General features: G+C 40.4%; 1 protein-coding gene across 2 annotated transcripts; it reads left to right on the forward strand.

Moving 5' to 3' along the window:
* Nucleotides 1-3,271: 3,271 nt before the first annotated feature.
* On the forward strand, nucleotides 3,272-18,972 carry LOC133918633 (ABC transporter B family member 9-like). 2 transcript variants are annotated; one of them, XM_062362605.1, is made up of 12 exons: nucleotides 3,274-3,707; nucleotides 12,755-12,809; nucleotides 13,283-13,458; nucleotides 13,715-13,936; nucleotides 14,022-14,260; nucleotides 14,405-14,930; nucleotides 15,015-15,288; nucleotides 15,413-16,052; nucleotides 16,137-16,365; nucleotides 16,582-16,848; nucleotides 16,927-17,190; nucleotides 18,072-18,972. In XM_062362605.1, exons 1-12 carry the CDS (start codon nucleotides 3,444-3,446, stop codon nucleotides 18,714-18,716), a joined length of 3,801 nt encoding a protein of 1,266 aa, XP_062218589.1. In that variant the 5' UTR covers nucleotides 3,274-3,443; the 3' UTR covers nucleotides 18,717-18,972. The 2 variants fall into 2 exon arrangements, with proteins under 2 accessions (XP_062218581.1, XP_062218589.1); XM_062362597.1 differs by having other exon boundaries at nucleotides 3,272-3,707; nucleotides 15,413-16,365.
* Nucleotides 18,973-21,611: the final 2,639 nt, after the last annotated feature.

Here is a 21,611-nt window from a genome sequence, read left to right on the forward strand (position 1 = left end):
ACAAGCTTTACCAACCATGCGTAGTCCCTATCTCGGTAAAGGGTTAACTTCAGACATCGACAAGCCATCGCCACAACGTACACTCGTCAACCAAACATGTGCACCTAAGTAAAATATGCATCTTTGATTACGATCGATCCTCAAAAGGTGTGATATGTTACGGGTGAAGACATTCATATCATTTTCACCCGTACTAATGTAACGCACCATAGAATGGATCACCCGGCTACCGTGTGAAATTTGGCAGCGAGAAGCTAGCAGCAACTGGTCAAATAGTATTTAGAGATAATTGAAGACGATCCGGAGAACCTCTTTTTGAAGTAGATGTTGTTTTTGAAGTTTACACGGATACTGGCTAGTGGTTAAACTTTTACAAATTTTACCGTGCGGATCCTAAACAGACATCTAATAGTGGTATAAGAGTGAAGTGAGATAGAGAAAAGAGAACGACCATGCGTGGAGGTGCTAGTGTGATTTTGACCAAAAAAGAAGAAAGGAGACTTGTTTATCAAAATTGAAGGACCTCCACTGCTCCACATTTCCTTTTCTTCACAAATATTTGTAGTGAACATTGAAATCAACTCCACAAATAGAGAATGCTCGCCAAAAAAAAAACACTGGAATCGTGTTATAGAATAAAGTTGGTGGGATTGCCTCTTTTCATACCTTTTGACACGTGCTTGATGCCGATGACTTATTGTAGCGAAAATAATTTTATTAAGCTATGATTATAAGTTTGATAATTAATGATAGCATAATTATTAGGACTAACATGTTTATTAAGAATATATGATTAGTAGATCTCATAGATACAATACATGATAAAGTCATTAAAATTGGGACAAAGTTTGATTGAATTGGAGAAGTCTCAGGAAAAATGACTACACTGAATAGTCTTATGATACCACAAGTATATACACCGGAGCATTTCACAGAAGGATAGAAAACTGAGCTAAAATAAGATTATACTCACTGGAAGGTACGATGATCAGAATCAGTATATACCAGAACATTTAACAGAAGCTTTGTAAGTGTTGAAGATTGAAGACCAATACAGTGTACACCGGAATACTTTTTAGAACTCAAAGAAGATGAAGTTATACACATCAAAAGGTCCAGTGATCAGAAGATCAATACACCAGATAATTAAACAGTGAAGAAGTTGGCTTGGCCAGGCTCAAGTATACACATCGGATAGTCCGGTGATAGAGATGAAGTATACACCGAACAATCCAGTGTTCAGAAATGGTTCTGAGTAAGTTCTAACAGCTAGTTTTTGAGGTTGTATACACCAGATGGTCCGATGCTTGTATTACGAATGTCATCGGATCATTCGGTGTTCACAGTAAAGTTAAATCATTAGAGCAATGGCTAGTTAGTGAGTTTGATGCTATAAATACCCACCCACTCGATCATTTGAAGTTGCTGAAGTCTAGAGAAGCTCATATACACTGGAGAAGACATCAAAGCTATTAAAGTGCTTAAAGTGTTCATCCAAGGCAATTAAGTACATTATTAGAGGGTGATTAGTATTTATAGTCCTAGAAAGAAGTGTTACTAGGTGCTGCAACCTAGAGAGTGGATCAAAAAGTGATCCAACCGTGTACCGAGAGCTGTGACAAGAAGAGATTTGTCTTGGTAATTTCGTATCTCAAGAGCCGTGACAGGAAGAGACTTGACGACCAAGATCATATCCTTTATGGAGCTCCAATATGGATTAGGGGTGGCTTGTATACCACCGATACCACAGGATAAAAATCTCTTGTACTGAGTTTGTCTCTCTACCTTATTTACGTTTCCGTATTTACATACTTTCAATTTACCTTGCTAAATTAGGTTGCAATCCTCTTGAGCAGTAGAGTAGAAACACTAGATAAACCTAGAGCACATTTAGATAGAAATTGAGATAGATTTATCTTGTGAAGTTTTTAGAGCCATTAATCTCTAAATATCCTAATTCACCCTCCTCTTAGGACGTAACCGTTCCTCACACTTATATATTTTTTCCTGAATAATCGACACGTTCCATTATTACAAGAAAACATAAACACACATCTAGTTCCACAATCGTCCTGGTGCGCATAAGATTTAGGGTGCGCTTTGGTTGGAGCGCAATGATAGATATGTTATGGCCATCTATGATTTTAGGGATGTGTCCATCCAAGTTGACTGTTTGGTTGAGTAGATAGAATGGTTTGATTTTGTGTTTGGTTGGGGCGATGAGGGCGAATGAGTGAGAGTAATTTAACTAAATTATATATCTTAATTTTAAATAATAATAGTTAATTATATATTAATCAACACATACTAACACTTATCAATATTAATCTTATCGTAGTAATTACTAATTACATAACAAAACATGCTAATGATCACTAATAAACACACTAACTCTTAACAATCATAATCTCATAGTAATAAAAACTAATTAGCAATATAACATGCTAATTATTATTAACTATTTTACTAATGATCATAATTAGATAAGATGGGTGACCTCGTTCAGTCAAAAATGATAGATCAATTTATCTAAGCATCTGTGAAGAATATTTCTTAAAGTATATATATATATATATACATATATATATATATGTATATATGTATGTATATGTATATGTATATGTATGTATGTATGTATCATTGCGTCTCGCTTGAGTAACCACGAGGTCAAACATCGTCAGTACCTTACCAACCGTTGATCACGTATTGTCGGGGAAGGCTGATGGGTAAGCATCAGATTGATTAAGACGTCATCCCCCGGTGTGTGTGTGTCCATGCTGTAATAATTGAGTAAAATAGGTGTATTGGTGCGTCCACGTCATGTTTGTTTTTTTACAAAGAGAACGATAAAAGAAAATTAAAAATTTGGTTTACTAATTTTTTTAATATTTATTTATAAATTTATTATTATTTAACACATTCATTTAATTATAGAAAAATAGTGGTACTTTCATATATGAACATAATTTTAACATGTAGACGACAGTAATATGAACCTAACTAAATTTTTTTCATATTTTTTTGAGTTTTAGATATTTTCTTATACATTTTAGATTATTTCAGCCGATTTATCAATATAACTATTATTCATTTTACTATTTTTTCTGAAATTTCGCCAAAAAATACATATGTGGCTACAGTAGCCACAGTAACGTAATATCCAGAATCCCTTCAAATATTCGCCCCTTAATATTGTAATAGATATGAAGGGCTGGAAAAAAAAAGAATGCAACACTCCACCTGCAGACAGACAAATAGGTATTCACACATCAGGGACCTCACGTCGCTCACCTTCCCTCCACAGATATCATGCCACACCATGAGCCCGGCTGGCTCCATATATCACCCACCGCCAGCGCGCGCCAAGAGAGAGCAGGCTACCCTATATATGTGTGCAGAGAGAAACGAGCAACAGCAGGTGGTAACAAGTCCGAATAAGATTCATGGGGGGAGCAGCGGCGAGGAGTGAGGAGACGGAGACGGAGACGGAGGGGAGGAGCAACGATGGGGTGGCGGCGACGAAGGTGCCGTTCCTGGGCATGTTCAGGTACGCCGCCGACCGCACCGACGCCGCGCTGATGGTGGTCGGAACGGCGGCGGCGATGGCGAACGGCATGTCGGAGCCGCTCATGACGGTCGTCTTCGCGGCGGTCATCGAGTGCTTCGGCGCCGGCGAGGACAGCACGGTCCTCCACCGTGTCAGCAAGGTACGTACGTACAAACATATCCATAGGTTCGTTCCACGCGCGTCCACCTCTCGTGACCGTAGGAGCTAGCTACTAGTGGTCGCCGGCTTGGCCTGGCGGCTGCGCCGCGCGCGCGCTCGTGGCCATGGCACGCGCGACCGCAACCGGCCGGGTGCCTGGCAGCTCTGGTACGGCGTGGCGGCAGCGTGCGCACGCGGCGGTCATCCATGGCCGCCATTGGATACGCACTATGCAGCGTACGTGTACGTACATTACTCTGGTTTGCTGCGTGCGTACCGTACGTACGTACCCGTGGCCGACGTCGGTGAAGTCCGGCCACCGGCACTGGCGCAGTAGTTTATTTTAGGGGAAATGCTTCCGCTACAACGTCCGAGAGGAAACAATAACATCGAACCTTGTCACTCCGTTGACTCGGTGTGCTCCAAGCTCTTTTTTCTCTCTCTCTCTCCCTGTGAATGTTATTTATATCCGATGAACGTCTGATACGAATTAGACGTCGTGTCATATGCTGTATACACGTAAGTAACGGTAATACTTGGGTCCGGCCTTTCGGACGTATCCAATATTTTAATTGGGTTCACTAAAAATATTATCTATTTGAATTAATTTTGTGGTTTTGTATTTTTAATGTTTTAAGGTTTAAATTTAATGTTATTGATGTTATGAAAATTTATTGGAATAGTTATTTTCGTATGTTGTATACTAAAATCTCTTGTGTGAATTTAAAAAAATTATCTATTTAAGTTAATTTCTATTTTTCACATCTCCAATATTTCAAATGTTCAAATTTAATGTCTCGAACGTTATGAAAATTTATCGTCATAGTTATTTTCGTATAAATATCTAACGGTCTAGTTAAAACAAAAGTCCATATCAAATATAATTAATTGTAGAATCGAGATTGATGACTTTCACCTATTTGAACATCCAATACACCTGTACAAGAGAATCACAACAGAACGCAACATAAATACACAGCGAAAAAAACTACAACTACTCAGAAATTCCGGAAACTTCGAAGAAAGATCAAAAAACAAACTAAAAGATTCAACAACAAGTGGATCTCATGATTAGAATCGAACACTAGGTTCCACAATAAATCAATCAATGACTCATCCTCACACAAAAAGGTTGAATCTTGAGAAAAGATCACTCAAGGAACAAGAGATGAACACCGGATGAAAAAGAACTCCAAGATGACAGTCTAAAGACAAGAGAATTTAAGACCCTATCGCACATGTGTGTATGTGAATTTTATACCTTTAGTATAAAAAGAACAATATCCCAAGGTGTTAAAATTTTAGCTAAAAAGAAAAGCAAAAATCAACACATAAGAAGACAAACTTGCACACAAGGCAAGAAAATCAAGAGAGGAAAACTAGAAATATGAGAATTCAAGCATGTGAAACAAAATAAACTTCATTATTCACAGAGATCAGCCTTATTTTAGTCAAATTACAAAGATTTTTTACTAAAAACTCTCACCTATTTTATAAGCTAAGCACTCATCCTCCTCTCATTTAAAACCCTAACACAATACTCTCATATGGATGACACAACGGGCTCAAATGACTGGTTCATTCTCTCCTATAGCCATACCCATTTATTTATAGGTATAGGAAACTTGACCTCGAAGTTTCCTAGATTTTTCCCAAAATACTCCTCTCTTGTAATACACTGCTACATACCACCGAGGGTATTTTAGTCTATTTTTTTCTCCATTCATCGGACAGCCGCATCACCTTTACGACTTAGTTTCGCCTCAACGTAAGCTTTGCGATGGTATCACGTACTCCTCTAGTCCTCCTACGGTTTTGAGATCAAACCACGAAACCCTAACACGCTTCTCAAAGCGTAACTTAATCGCCATTCGCTTTAACCTGAAGCAAGTGTTTCGATGATGACGCGTGTCCTTCGTCTTGCGATCTTGACCGCCGACAAGTCTCTGCCACTCCTGATCCCTCGAGTCGTCTTATCAGTTGCATCGGCATCTCCTTCGTTTGACTTTGTCAACACGCCATCTTTATCCTTCGTTTCATACTTTGCTTGACCTACATGTGTATAGCTAGAATCACCCTTGATCTATCGTGGACCCACCTATCATCCTCTGGCAATAGGTAAGCCCACGCTTAATCCTCCTATTACATGCCATAGAGGATGACAGGTGGGCCTACGGTGAGAAAGTGTAGTTTTTTGCAACATGTGTCAAAATAGTTGTAGGTTTTTAAAATAGACACCAGCAGTTGTAATTTTCTGCAACATACATCAAAATAGTAGTAGGTTTTTGAAATTTACTCTAAAATTGTAGAAGAAACCAAGAAGGGAGATAGGATCTAGAGCTTCACTGGAGAGAAAGCAGCAAGATTGGCGTGAGAGAGAGAGAGAGAGAGAGAGAGAGAGAGAGAGAGAGAGAGAGAGAGTCATCCACCAACTAGGTCTGTGCGTGGAGCTAAACACCTATGGAGAGTACCCAGCCACCGCACAATGCCAGAGTTGGATGGCGTGAGCTCGATCCAGCAATAGCAGAGCTCGATTCGAGTAGCTCGAGCTCAATCTATTTTTTCGAAGGTGGGGTGACCCCATTTCCATTAATAGAGTAACGGAATATTATCAGTACATAGTTTCAAATGTATTGACACAAACAAAAGGAGGAAAAACTAGTCTAGAGGTACTAGAAGCTAAACCAGATGCAGGACATGGAGAGCAGAGTCTGAACGAAAGGATAGTCACCACCACCTAACAAGAACAAAATCAACGTAACTAGAGGATCACAGAGAACACAATGCAAGCACTCAATCTGAAACCTCCTCATTCTCCTGATCATTATCAGTCTGCTCATCCTCATGAAGAAGCATCAGCTGACCGCCATAAGGAGCTTGTGGTGTTTGATATTGCGCCAACATCTGAGACATAGATTGCAGCAGGCTATAGACGTCTCGAATCAACTCCTTCTTGCTCATGTCTTTAAGAAAATCTACCTGCAGGGTTAGCAAAGAACAAATATGAAATATAATTTCACTGGGATGATGAATCAACTTCTTTTCAAAACAAGCTTTGTTCCTACCTTTCCAAATAGCCCAGCAAACGACTATAAGGCCCATAGCATAGAAAGAGTTATCAATTTTCATATGTGAGTCAATCCACTTGTAATATTGATTTATAGAGCTAGGAATGGTGCTAGCCCCACACCAACTAGCCACCAAGCCCCACACTGCCTTTGCAATAGGACACATGAAGAACAGATGTCTACAACTCTTGGGCTGTATACAGAAATAACATGTACCATCATCAACCCATCTTCTTTTTATCATGTTGTCTTTAGTTAAAATTGCATTCTGTTCAAGGAGCCAAAGAAATATTTTGATCTTTTCAGGAAGTTTTCCCTTCCAAATATGTTTATATGGATGGTCAAGAGTGTCTCTCATCAACCAATTATATATGGATTTGACAGAAAATTTACCAGAAGGATTAAAGCTATAGACCATAGTATAAAAGAGGAGCAGCACCAATCACAATGGCCTTTCTCAGTAGACAATTGAAATTGAGAAACCCAATTAGTTATAAGTCTCCATTGATCAAGAAGATCACCAGTGATCCATCTCCTAAAGGAGATCAACCATTGATTCATAGCAACCACATGAACAAAAGAGTTTTTATTTAAACAAATATTATAGAGGGTAGGGAAGATGACATAGAAGGGTTTATCTTGAATCCAGACATTCCCAGAATCTGGTTTTAAGGGCATTACCCACAATGCATTTTCTTCCAAGAAGGTAAAGAGGCTTAACCTTTAAAAGATCAGTCCAACAAGGGAAATAATCAAATTTATGTTTGGCAAGAGCAATAGAAGTATTAGCGAGGTATTTTTTTTTTTAACAATCTCCTACCACATCCCTTCATTGTTCTCTAAACGCCACCACCATGTGCATAACAAAGCATATTTTATTTTATTTAAATCCTTGATATCCAGACCTCCTTTTTTTCTTAGGTCTACAAATCTTGTCCCATGCAATCAAGTGGTACTACCTCTTAGTCCCACCCCCTGCCAGAAAAATATTTCTCCTAGCAGCATCAATATATTTAAGAATAGTCTTAGGAAGAAGATAAATTTACATATGATAAATGGGCACATTAGATAGACTAGCATTTATTAGGGTAACTCTCCCACCAATGGAAAGAAGCCCCCTTTCCAAACATCAAGGTTTTTCATAATTTTTTCCTCCGCTGGAACCCAATCAGCAACATGAAGCCTACTAGGGCTTACATGCATTCCTAAGTATTTAATTGGGAAATGACCAATTTGACAGTGAAAAAGCTTAGCATAATCAGCTACAATTATGTCATCACCTCCAAACAAATAACGTCACTCTTTTGAAAGTTAATTTTGAGACTAGACATCATCTCATAGAGATAAAGCAAAAGCTTGAGATTGTTAGCTTTGATCAGATCATGCTAAATACAAATTATTGTGTCATCAACATATTGAAGAATTGCAACCCCCCATCAATCAAATGAGAAACCAATCTAACAATTTCACATGTTTCTTGAGCAAGGTGTATCATTTTAGCTAAACAATCAGCAGCAAGATGAGAGTTACCAAGGTAGGATTCTTTGGTGCGAAAGCTCTCAATAATCTTCTCACCACCTTGTGGTCATCTAGTTCTTCACTTTCAAGTCATATAATCTTGTTCACTAGTACCATCATACGGTCATACATTGTTTGAGGGGTTTCATCATCTTCTAGCATGAATCTTCTCAATTTTTCTTCAAGCAACTCTATCTTTGATTCTCTCACACTCGTGGTGTCTTCATGTGCGACTTGAAGTGTGTCCCATATCACTTTGGCCTCCTCAGGCCCATCCACTTTGTTGAACTCTTCGGGGCTCAAGGCACCAGCAACACACTTGCGGCTTGTGCATTGCGGTGGAGGTCATGCTCAAGTTCGAAGTGAACTCTATATCTTCATCCGATAGTTCAAAACATATACACATAATCTTCCAAATATTTGGATGAAGAGATATTAAATGCAATTTTATTTTGTACCTCTAACCAACATAATGCATGCTATCAAAATATGGAGCACGCCCAAATAGCATGGAAATGTAAGAATGAAATGTATTTAATTTATCATAGTTGAAACCTATTTCAACTCCCTTATTCTTACCATTGCCTGATGTTTCATCCTTCATACTCTTCGAGCTTTTCTCCTCGGATGTCGACATCTTCTAATTCTTCAAGCGGTAAAGCCTTGTAGGAGATTAGACTCTGATACCAATTGAAAGGTCGAGACATCGATAGAGGGGCAAGGGGGGTGAATAGGCATTCCTACAAAATAAAATTTCACAGCGGATCAACAGAATCCGAAGCTTCCATGTTCAATCCAGAACTTCCAGGTTCCAGAAGTTCCGAGATCAACCCGAAGTATCCAGGTACAGAACACAAATTCGAAATTAAAATGCCCTTAAGCAAGTCTAATTAATTCTAATGGTTACCATAGGTTCCAAATGATGTCTAAAGACTTTTCTATGGCCCTCCTGTAGTCACAAGCTCACAATCAAGTAGATCGGGCAAATTACCTAAAAGTCAACTAGAATAAATATGAACTCAAGTAAATAAGGAGACAAAGATTTATTTTCTGAAGTTTGGATACCTCCACTTGAGGTTTTCACGTCTCCGTTAAGGAGCTCCAAAGAGCCAGGTCTCTTTCAACCCTAATCCTCACCAAGCAACCACCTAAATCGAGCTTGGGCTTACTTAAATGTCCTCTTCCCTTACAGAGGCGAGGATGAACCTTAACAAACGTCCTAAGACACACCACAATCTCGGGTGCTCGTTAGGCTACACCTAGCCATCTAGAAGGATGAACCTCCAAGAGTAACAAATACGATGTGAACGGCTTGACGATGAACTCGAGTCCTCAAAGATGGGAATGACGCTCACTAGCACTCTTTCTCAAAATCTCAACCCAACTTTCAAATCCTTGCAAGAATTAAAGCCAAGAGGAGTGGGGAGAGCTTCTAAAGGGGCACTGAATGATTTTGTCTCAAGGTGTTACAACACTTTCTAGACTTACCTAGAACTTCTGGTTTTAATCCGGAACTTCTAGGTTAGCTATAGACTTAGCAACCGAGGACCCTGCTCAGAAACATTACGGAGGTTCCAGCATTCGGAACTTCCGGGTTAAACTCAGAGGCTCTAACTGAGCACTCCTGTCCGGACTCAATCTGGAGGTTCCAGCTACTCAGAATTTTCGAGTCAACCCAGAACTTCTGGGTTGGAATTAAAACACCAAACAGAGCACCCCTGTTCAGAGCTCCACCTAGAGGTTCCGACAACTCGAAAATTCCGAGTTGCACCTGAAAAATCCGGGTACACAGAGCAACAAAGAACTTCCTATCCCATGTGAATACACAGAGTAATAAAGAACTTCTCAATGTTCGTGGGGGTATTTTGTGTCTCTTATTTTTTTTTTGTCTAAAAGGGTACTTTGAGCACTGAGACATCTTCAAGTATATCTACACGCATCCCACTTGATAGTACAACATTCCTAAACTCAAATTCAAAAGTAAAACAAATTTAAATCTATAGAATATTCATATGTCACTTCTCTTTTCACTTTTTGAGGGTTCCTAGCGTCATATAAATTCTTCATGGGATGTGACTAATACCTGTTAATAAACTCATGTAACTTCATTAGTTCTTTAATCACTTGTCATCAATTATCCAAAACCAACATATGGAACTTAGATGCACTTTCATTCCTAACCTTCCTTTCACCGGTCTTTGCCCAAATCTGTCGCCATTGCCCAAATCTGTTGTCGTTGCCCAAATCTGTTGCCGCTGCCCAAATCCCGTCTGCTCTTCCCGATCCCCCAAATCCAGCATTGCCACCTGAGCTCCTCTCATGGCCCTCTAGAGAGCTTGATGCTAGATTCTGAGCTTGCCGATCATGCTTGCCGCCAACCTTTCTACATTTGCGTGTTTCTTGGTACTTGCCACCTGCCACGAGTTTGTGCCACCATGCCAGACCACGCTGCCTCCGTTGCAGGATTGTCAAGCAACACCATATCCATGGCTTGCTGGAGATGCGACTGGAGAGTGTCGCATGCAGAGGAAAGCCATAGGAGAGAGGATCAAAGGAGGCAAGCGCCGCAATGCCATGTGCAGAGGGGAGAGAACCGTGCACGGTCGCGGAGGTGGGGAAGAGTCGTAACGGGATCTGATACAACTCAATATCGGGAGTAATGAGATTTGTATTGGGCTGTAATCTATTACTTGGGTACCTGATTACACCTCATTCAAACCAAACAAAATCTAACGGAAACAAATCACGGTGTAATCGAATCACATCCATTTTCCAATGAACCAAAATACAACCTTAGTAGTAATTACATCAAGAATATTCTAGCTGTGAACATCTTCATGGCGACATAGGACTTGAACTAGGTGTCACCGATACAACGAAGCAGGACTCCCGGATACTCGACGGCGGTAAAAAAAAATCGTGTAAACCATACCTAAAGAGCGTCCCAAGACAAAATTTGCTTTTGCTATCGCCGTTCTTAAATAGATATTATCCTAAAATACGTGTAGTTAAATTTTAGAAATTTTGATCACTAATATACACAAAACTATTAGAATTTGACATATAAAAATAATAGCAGTGAATTTATCATAGAAATACTTTGATATAATCTAATTTTTATCAAATTTTATTAAGAGATAGTTATTAAAAATAATAGTCAAACGTATTTATTAAAACTGTTTATGTCGGAGCGTTACAGAATGCGCGAAATCTTCGGTGATCTCGGAGGCGGAGAGAAAACCTGGTAGAGAAGGGAGTACTTCGAGAGCTTGTCTGTTTGTATCTTATTTATTTTACAGACTGTCTAGGGAATCCAGAGGGATGACCCTGACACGTTTCTTTGACCTGGGCTGAGCACGGAGATGGCAAGGCAGTGAATCCAATGCGCCGTCACACGATGAATGATTCCCTTGTCCACACTGATCTCTCAGGCCCAGCTTGTGTGAGCGAGAAAACATCCCTAGCACCCCATTGCTACTCCCTCAGCCTCACCTAGGCAGGTCCGAGTAAGTTAGACACTTGCTGGGCTTTGTAGCCTCAGCCATAGAAATGGGTGACTAAAAAGTGCCGCGACATTTTTTCTGCAAGAGAAAGTGCGGTGCTAATTACCTAAGTAACCTTAAGGGCGGTAGAAAAAAAAAAAAAGAAATGTCACTCTAGTATTTGACCTAAACATCCCCGCGACTATGAAATGTCACTCAAATGATGCTTTCTAGTCCTAGAAGAATGTTGGGTCTACTTATCCAGGTTCGTTTTTCTTGATCAAAAAGTGATATAGCGAACCATCTCTTGCATATATATATATATATATATATATATATGATTGTGACTGCATACCTTATCTAGTTGTAATTATGCACTTTTTTGTCATGTGATCGCAACTAGGTCACCCATGCGTACACTCCCAATTATGATCAAAAAATAGTATAGTTGCTATTATAACTGACTTTTTTGTCATGTGATCGTAACTCAACTATCTGTGCTGTTGTAACTGACTATTTTCTTAGTCGTAACTGTGATCGCAACTAGGTCACCTCTGCGCACACCCCAGTTACAATCCAAAAAGCAATATAGTTGCTATTATAACTGATTTTTTGTCATGTGATCGTAACTCAACTAACTGTGCTATCGTAACTGACTATTTTCTTAGTCGTAACTGGGGGTGACGCAGCAGTAAACTACAATACTTCTCGTAATTAGACATTTTTTATCATGTGATCATAACTTACCTATATGTGTCGTCGTAACTGGGGTGGTGCAAAGGCGACTGCAACAACCGAGGATGATGCAACATAGTTCATTGTTGCGGCTAGGCGCATAATAGACTCGTCGTGTGTGTACGTGTGTGTGTGTATATATATATATATATATATATATATATATATATATATGTATTTATGTGTGTATATATATATATCACGCGAATCCCCAATGGTTCAACTTAACAATTGTGTTTCTCCAGGTTGTTATGTACTACATCTATCTGGGAATCGGAACAGCAGTTGCTTCCTTTCTCCGTAAGTATGTTTGGACTTGGACTATACGTAACAATGAATAACTGATGCTCAACCGTTGCATAGTTGGGAGTTGGGAGTTGAAACAGCTGGCGTCATAGAAACAGCTAAAGCTCAAACGAAGTAAAACGGATATTTTCGTTACTGTAATCCATCCACAAAGACCCAGAGAGTACAAAACGGATACTATCAACTGAATGCGTTATTCCTAGAGTTACAACTTGGTTATTCTCTAAATTAATTTCCTGCACTTTCACATTAAGCAGTCTAGCATTTCATGAAATATATATGACATGCGATTTACCACAATTTAGAAAGGAAACCTACCGTTGTTAATTTTCTTATTTACAACTCGAACTAGGTAGACAAAAGACTTGTACTAGCAGCTGGTAGCATGATCTCTGTTTAGTTGGATTGCATTGCATCCATATGTAGCAGGATCTCAAATGAGTGGCTGAAACATTTACCTGCTCCAGAGGTGTCATGTTGGACAGTGGCTGGAGAAAGGCAGTCGACACGCCTGCGATCTTTATACCTTGAAGCTGTTCTCAGACAAGACATTGAATTCTTTGACGTGGAGATGACAACTGGGGAAGCAGCTTCTAGAATGTCCGCAGATACTGTACTGATCCAAGACGCCCTCGGTGAGAAGGTAACAGGTGCCTTGGACTATATATAGGGAGAAAAAGAAATAAAGCAAAACTTGCTGTCAAAGAATGGTTTGAAAGATACATATGCACTACACAGATGGACTTTTACTATGCAAGTTATTATTGGTTTGACAAGAAAAAGGTTTCTTATAGCAGACAATATATGTCTAATTTCCAGTAAATAGTCTTTCATGCTCAGAACTCAAGGAAATTAAGATCTTATGTATAACACTAAAAAAATTGACTTCTCATGTTAAGGTAGGGAAGTACATACAGCTTTTGACAACCTTCGTTGGTGGCTTTATCATTGGATTCGTAAGAGGCTGGATGCTGGCTCTCGTTGTGCTTGCATGCATGCCTCCAAGCATTCTATCCTTTGCAACTGTCTCACGATTGCGAGCTCAAATATCTGGCAAGAGGCAAGCATCATATAGCGATGCAGGGAATGTTGTCGAGCAAAGCATTGGAGCAATAAGAACAGTGGGTTCTAATGATTTTGAATTATAAATGAAAGCTAATAATAGCTACTTGCAACTGCTTAATATCAATAAAATCTCAAAAACAGGTTGTTTCTTTCAATGGCGAGAAGAAAGCAATCGCAATGTACAATACTCTCATAAAAAGGGCGTACAAGGCTACTTTCATGGAAGGGATCATCACTGGTCTTGGAATAGGCTGTATATTTTTTGTTGTATTCTGCAGTTACTCTCTAGCCTTTTGGTATGGCGCCAAGTTAATCATCAGCAAAGGATATACTGGAGGGCAGGTCATCAATGTCGTATTTGCAATTTTAACTGGTTCAATGTGAGTTTCCCATTTGTGGACTACAGATGTCATAAATGATTGTACAAAAATAACAAGTACTGTTAGATTCTTCCTTCCAAATTGAATTAAAATAATTAACATAATCATTACTAATTGACATTAAGGTTTGGTTATTTGCAACAGGGCCATAGGTAATGCATCACCATCTATTTCTGCAATTGCAGAAGGGCAATCTGCAGCACAGAGGTTGTTCGAAATTATCAACAGAAAACCAAAGATTGGCATCACCGACACTTCCGGAATCGTATTAGAAGATATCAGGGGAGATGTCGAACTCAAGGATGTGTTCTTTAGGTATCCTGCAAGGCCTGAACAGTTGATACTTGATGGCTTGTGTCTACAAGTACCTAGTGGTACTACAATGGCTATAGTTGGGGAGAGTGGAAGCGGAAAATCAACAGTAATTAGTCTGGTGGAGAGATTTTACGACCCACAAGCTGGTGAAGTGTTGGTAGACGGAGTCAACATCAAGAGTTTGAAACTACACTGGATTAGAGGAAAGATCAGCCTTGTCAGCCAAGAACCGTTGCTTTTTATGACCTCCATCAAAGATAACATAGCCTATGGTAAAGAGGATGCTACACTTGAAGAGATCAAGAGAGCAGCTGAGCTTGCAAATGCAGCAAACTTCATTGAAAATCTGCCAAATGTAGGCTATGAAACACTACTTATTTATGAATCTTACTCTAGTTTCTGGAAATTAATTTCCTATCTTGCCTTCCACATCACACAGGCATATGAGACAATGGTTGGTCAACGTGGTGCTCAACTTTCTGGGGGCCAGAAGCAAAGGATTGCCATAGCAAGAGCAATCCTTAAAAATCCAAAAATCCTTCTGTTGGATGAAGCTACAAGTGCTTTGGATGTAGAGTCTGAGCGGTTAGTGCAAGAAGCATTAAATAGGATCATGGTAGGGAGAACTACACTCGTTGTTGCTCACCGCCTGAGTACCATCAGGAATGCAGACTGCATAACAGTTGTTCATCAAGGGAAAGTAGTTGAACAAGGTAAGAGATTCGTGCACACCAATTACTTGGTTTTTCCTCATAATCAATCAATCAGTATAAAAAAACATGGAGGTAGTTCAATTCATTTTCTTGGAACCAGTTAACCAATTGACATGTCATATAGGTGCACATGACGAGTTGATTAAGGATCCTGATGGAGCTTATTCTCAGCTTATTCGGCTACAACAGGCACATACCGAGGAAATGCATGAGGCTCCAAATACTGTGGTGTCAGGTTCAATATATAAAAGTACAAGTTTGTCTTTGGAACAATCAATAGCCAGAGATTCTCCCAGGAACAGAGGACAACATTCCTTCGCAAAATCCATCGGGTTGTCTGGATCTGATGAATTGCACAGGCATGTTATTACAGACAAAAAGGAACATGAAGAATCTGGTGATAGTAAGGCTCCTAAGAAAGCACCAATCGGACGACTATTTAAACTTAATAAGCCGGAAGCACCAATCCTCCTATTAGCTGTTATAGCTGCCTTTGTGCATGGTCTTCTTTTCCCATCATTCAGTATAATGATGTCTGGTGGTATAAGAACTTTCTACTATCCACCACACCAACTTCGAAAAGATTCTAGATTTTGGGCATTGATGTGCCTTCTGTTTGCAGTAATTGCTCTGGTTTCAGTCCAATTAGAATATTTTTTATTTGGGGTGGCTGGTGGGAAACTTATAGAACGTGTCCGTTCTTTGACTTTCCAAAGCTTAGTGCATCAAGAAGTTGCTTGGTTTGATGACCCTTCAAATTCCAGGTTTGCTACTCGAACTATTTTGCAAATTTATTTATTTATTCCTACAACTGTCTGGACACCAAGTTTCCTTTTTCATTTTTACAGTGGGGCACTTAGCGCAAGGCTCTATATTGATGCTTTGAACATCCGACGCCTCGTTGGAGATAATTTGTCCATCCTGGTGCAGTGTATAGTAACACTTATCGCTGGCTTTTCCATAGCATTTGCTTCTGACTGGAAGCTCACGCTGATCGTCATATGTGTGATTCCTTTAATGGGTTCGCAAAATTATATTCAAGTGAAGTTCTTGAAAGGGTTCAGTGAAGATGCTAAGGTGAAAATATAGAAGTTCCTGTTGCGAACATGATTGTCTTTATTTTAAGAAAGCAAAGCAGCACATTAGATGATGTGAATTTTTTTCAACATCATCTAATTTCCATTACTACAGATATATTCCAAGCTTACCATCAACAAAATGTGGTTCTTCAAAAGTAAGAATTAATGAATTATTAAAAGTTTCTCCTAACAACTAACTGCAAGTCTGCAACAGGTGATGTATGAAGATGCAAGTCAAGTTGTAACTGAAGCAATTGGTAGTATTCGGACAGTAGCATCTTTCTGTGCGGAGAAGAGAGTAATTACATCATACAGCCAAAAATGCCAAGCTTCAATGAAACAGGGCATTAGAAGCGGAATGGTTGGAGGCCTTGGTTTCAGTTTCTCGTCCTTAATGTTGTATCTCACGTATGCTCTTTGTTTCTATGTTGGTGCGCAGTTTGTATCTGAAGGCAAATCCACCTTTAACGACGTTTTTAGAGTAAGGGGTACACATTTGACATCATTTACGTATGGTCGTTTTATTCAGTAACTCACTACATAATCTGGTGATTCGCAGGTTTTCTTTGCTTTGGTTTTCACAGCGTTTGGAGTTTCCCAAACAAGTGCAATGGCATCAGATTCAACAAAAGCTCAGGAATCCACAGCTTCCATACTAGCTATCATAGACAGGAAGTCTAAAATTGACTCAACTAGTGATGAAGGCATGATGCTAGAAAAGGTTGATGGCATTATAGATTTTAAAAATGTAAGCTTCAAATACCCATCCCGCCCAGATGTCCAAGTGCTCCGTGACTTTACTTTGGACATTCCAGCCAGAAAGGTATTGTTGTCCTGATACTTGTCATGATTTTCCCCCCTAATTTTAATAGTCCTTTCAGCAAAAAGAGAGAGAGAGAGAGTGGCGTTTTGACATGGCAGAGTCAATAAAATGCCACTTTGACCACAAAATTTTATTGTCGTATATAAAAAAATGTTGTTAAACTGTAATATTTTGAAAATATTTTTTATGAAACTAAGTCAAACCATTTTTAAATAACCAAATTACATAAAATTAGTACCATTTGACCCCAGACTCTGGAGGCAGTAGTAGTTCATTGCAAGAAAAAGGGGAGGGGGGGGGGGGATCTTGCTAGGTTACTGCCAGGTATTGAGATTGAGATTAGACCATACTAGGTGTTTCATCAGAGGGTCATGGCAACTCTTGAACAGCTTTAATTCAACTTCAGTAACTTTATTTCAAAGAATGAGAACATCAATAATATTTCCTACAAATACGGTAGCCATTTGCTCAAGTGTTGAGTGCCCATTCCATCTTAACATAAATTTCACAGAAGTATTAGACAGGTGGTACAAAATTCATCTAGCATTCTGCAAAATTTCAAGTTTAAACTCTATTTTCACAAGGAGAACCAAAAGCAGACAATATGAGGTGAAATTAGAAGACAAAAGGATAAAGTTACTATGCATTAAGTTTTTTCCTGTTGTTTTATCTCTATGGGATGTACGATTGCCACAATCCCTACTTCTCATTCTTTGAATATTTTTATTATGATATACATGTCATTCAATGTGAGTAGTAGAACTGGAGTGCTGGATACTTCCAGTCAATGCAAATGACCATGAACAAGAATGCAATTTCTTAGTGTTCATATTTTCCTCTACAGTTGTACTGATGGGTTTACAACCAATTGTTATATGCAGACTGTTGCACTTGTTGGAGAGAGTGGTAGTGGCAAGTCCACAATAATTTCTTTGCTCGAGCGATTCTATGATCCGGATTCTGGCACAATCTCACTAGATGGAGCAGAACTCAAAAAACTAAAACTGAGTTGGTTAAGAGACCAAATGGGCTTGGTAAGCCAGGAACCTGTACTCTTTAATGACACAATTCATGCCAACATAGCATACGGAAAACAAGGAGAAGTGAGTGAGGATGAGATTATCGCTGCTGCCAAGGCAGCCAACTGTCATGAGTTCATATCTAGCTTACCTCAGGGATATAGCACTACCGTAGGTGAGAGAGGAACACAGCTATCTGGTGGGCAAAAACAACGGGTAGCTATTGCAAGGGCCATCCTGAAGGACCCAAAAATACTTCTACTTGACGAGGCAACAAGTGCCCTGGATGCTGAATCAGAGCGTATTGTTCAAGATGCGTTGGATCAAGTGATGGTCAGCAGGACCACGATTGTCGTGGCTCACCGACTGTCCACAATCAAAGGGGTGGATATGATTGCAGTTGTCAAAGATGGTAAAGTCGTTGAGAAGGGAAAGCACGAATCCCTCATGGGCATCAAGGGTGGTGTTTATGCATCGCTGGTTCAACTACACTTGAAGTCAGCATAAAGACATGTGCAGACTTTGATTATTTATTTGAGCAAGCGGCGTTTGGAGTACTAGCTAGTCATGTGATGTAAACAAATGCATGGAAGACTTATCATTCATACTCCTGGTTTTGCTATAGGTCAGTCCAAAACTCCAGGGCAATAAAGATAACATCGCCTCATCATGTATTTCAGATGTTAGTGTACTGGATATCTATACATTAATGGTAGAAAAGAAGAAGAAAAATCGCCCTAATCACTAAGGGCTTATTTGGATATTCCATTCCCCTCCGGGATCCTAGGTACTTCCTTGGAATAGTTTGGCCCGTTGATATACTCCTCCTTCCAGCCCGGGTGGCTATTTGGATACAGAGCGGGTTGAAAAATCCACGGGCCGTTCCACTCCATTCCCCTTCTATCCACGGGGAAATAAAAAAAATGCATGCTGACACGTGAAAAGTTATCCCCGTCGTCTCCGGCTTGCTTGATCTCTCAAATCTCGATTTGTCTTCCTCACGGATCCGCGTGGGATTCGCCTCCTCTGTGGCCATGGCTTTCTCCTCATAGTCCTAGTCCTCCGTCAGTGGCACCGCCAGCTCCCGCCCCGCCACCATCGGGCCCTGCGGCACGCCTACCACCGCTGCCGGCATGCATCGCCGTCGCGCCACCACGTCTGGTGGAGGAGGGGGCTTCTCCGGCGACAGTGGCAACATGCTGCGCTTCTACACCGACGAGGCGCCGGGCATGCGTCTCTCCCCCACCATTCTGCTCGTCATGTCGCTCTACTTCATCGACTTCGTCACCGACCTCCATGTCTTCGACAAGCTCTACCGCTCCCACACTGCTGCCACATCCGCATGATCCCATCCCTCCGACTCCTTCCTCTTTTTTCCTCAATAGATCAGATCAGATGATTTTGATGTATAACGACCATGTTGTTGTGTTGTCCATGTGGCGACGGAGCGACAACAATGGTGAGCAGGAGGCATGCTGCCTCGGAGAGCATGAGCTTCAAGTCATGGTTTGGCTGAGCCCCTTGTGATGGTGTCGTTGAGCACCCTGGAGTTGATGGCTGGACAGACGTGGATTTCATACTCTTGCCCCCCTTCCAATTCCCAAATGCAGAAATTTATTTTCCGGGGTTTTGCTGGGGATTCATGATGACCATCTCAAATCCTCGTCGGGGGTAATCTCCCCGCGGATTTTTTGATTGAGCACCCAAACAAGCCCTAAACTATTATTTAATCGATGACATATCCTGTCAAAAAATTTGTTGCAAACAACATGACATACTCCTGAACCAAATGTTATTTGCAATAAATCAAAACAATGCTTACAACAAAATTTTCAAATTTCCAACACTTACCCATTTTCACCGGATATGTCCCCTTCTACAAGTCCAGTAGCCCTAAGTTCACACAAGGTGTCTAACTTCTAAGCTACATGGCCAAAATTCACAATAACTTTGAACATATTGGAAAGAATAAGTTCGGTTCAAATGCAGCTACCGGTTCCCGAATTTGTGCCAAACAAAATTGTGGCGTCTTCAAAAGTTAGAACGGCGTACCTTTGGTGCACCGAGGTCGCCTTCCTATCTTCATGTCTGACGGACGCCAGCCTAGCTGCTACAGCAGAGCCAGTTCCCACCTACATCACTACCATTCCTAGCCTCAGGGAGCCGCTCAACGCCTTTCTGCCTCCGGCTGGCGGAGTCTCCGCTGCACACGACCATTCCACAGAAACGGCGTCGCGTGCCTTCCGCCCTTCCACCGCTTGCTGTTTGTCAGCCGTCGGAAAATTGATTCAATGGCTTAGATTGCTTGGGTCCATCTGTCCGGTGATGGTTAGTGCTCGACTGCGGCCCAACCGAGGCCCATGCCCAAAGCAGGGATCACAGATCGGCCGACGACGGCGGCGTGACCGTGGGGACGAGCTCGCTAGCCCTAAAGGTGAAAAAATTTCTTGCATGCTACACTTACTGTCTCAGCTCTGGTCAGATGGTGAGTGAAGTAAAATGCAACATCTATTTTAGCCCTAAGATCTTGGTGGAGTCGAAAGTTCAAGTTTGCTAAACCCTTAATATTATGATTGAATCATTGAATGATAAATATTTGGGTTTCCCGACCATGGTAGGAGTGGAAAGGTCGGATTGTTTTCAACATCTTGTTGACAGAGTTTGTGCAAAAATAATTGGCTGGAAGGAGAGAATTCTATCGACAGGGGGAAAGAAATTTTGTTAAGGTTGCTCAATCCGTGCCAATATTTGCAATGACAGTGTTCAAATTTTTGAAAAAAAAATTCTCAAAAGAATCTCTGACGCTATTGCAAGCTACTAGTGGGGTGATGAACAAAATCACAAGATGATGCATTGGATGGCTTGGTGGCGACTTTGTACCCCTAAATTCAGTGGTGGTATGGGCTTTTGGGATTTACACTGTTTTAATTTAGCGGCGTTAGCTAAACAATGCTGGAGGCTATTAGAAGAACCAGACTCACTTTGCTCTACTTTTCTTAGAGCAAAATATTTTTTGGATGGAAATCTATTGAAATTCAAATTGAAAAGTGGCTCCTCCTTCACCTCGCAGAGTATCATGGTCGACTTGGAAGCTGTTAAAAGAGGATATATTTGGTGTGTGGGAGATGGAAAATAGATTGACATATGGGAGGACAACTGGATTCCCACAAACCCAAATTTGAAAGTTCAAACACTAAAAGGTGCTACTTTGCTTCGGAAGGTTAGTGGACTTATCATTCCTACTACCGGAGATTGGGACGAGGAGTTAGTCCAGGATTTGTTCTAGCCTATAGATGCGCATGCTATTCTCTCTATTGCCTAGCATCTGGACAGAGAAGACTTCGTTACATGGTACAATTTCAAGAACAGTTTGTTTACTGTTAAATCAGTTTACTATGGTGA

Source organism: Phragmites australis, chromosome 1 (assembly GCF_958298935.1).
Source record: "Phragmites australis chromosome 1, lpPhrAust1.1, whole genome shotgun sequence".
NCBI classification, from domain to species: Eukaryota; Viridiplantae; Streptophyta; class Magnoliopsida; order Poales; family Poaceae; genus Phragmites; species Phragmites australis.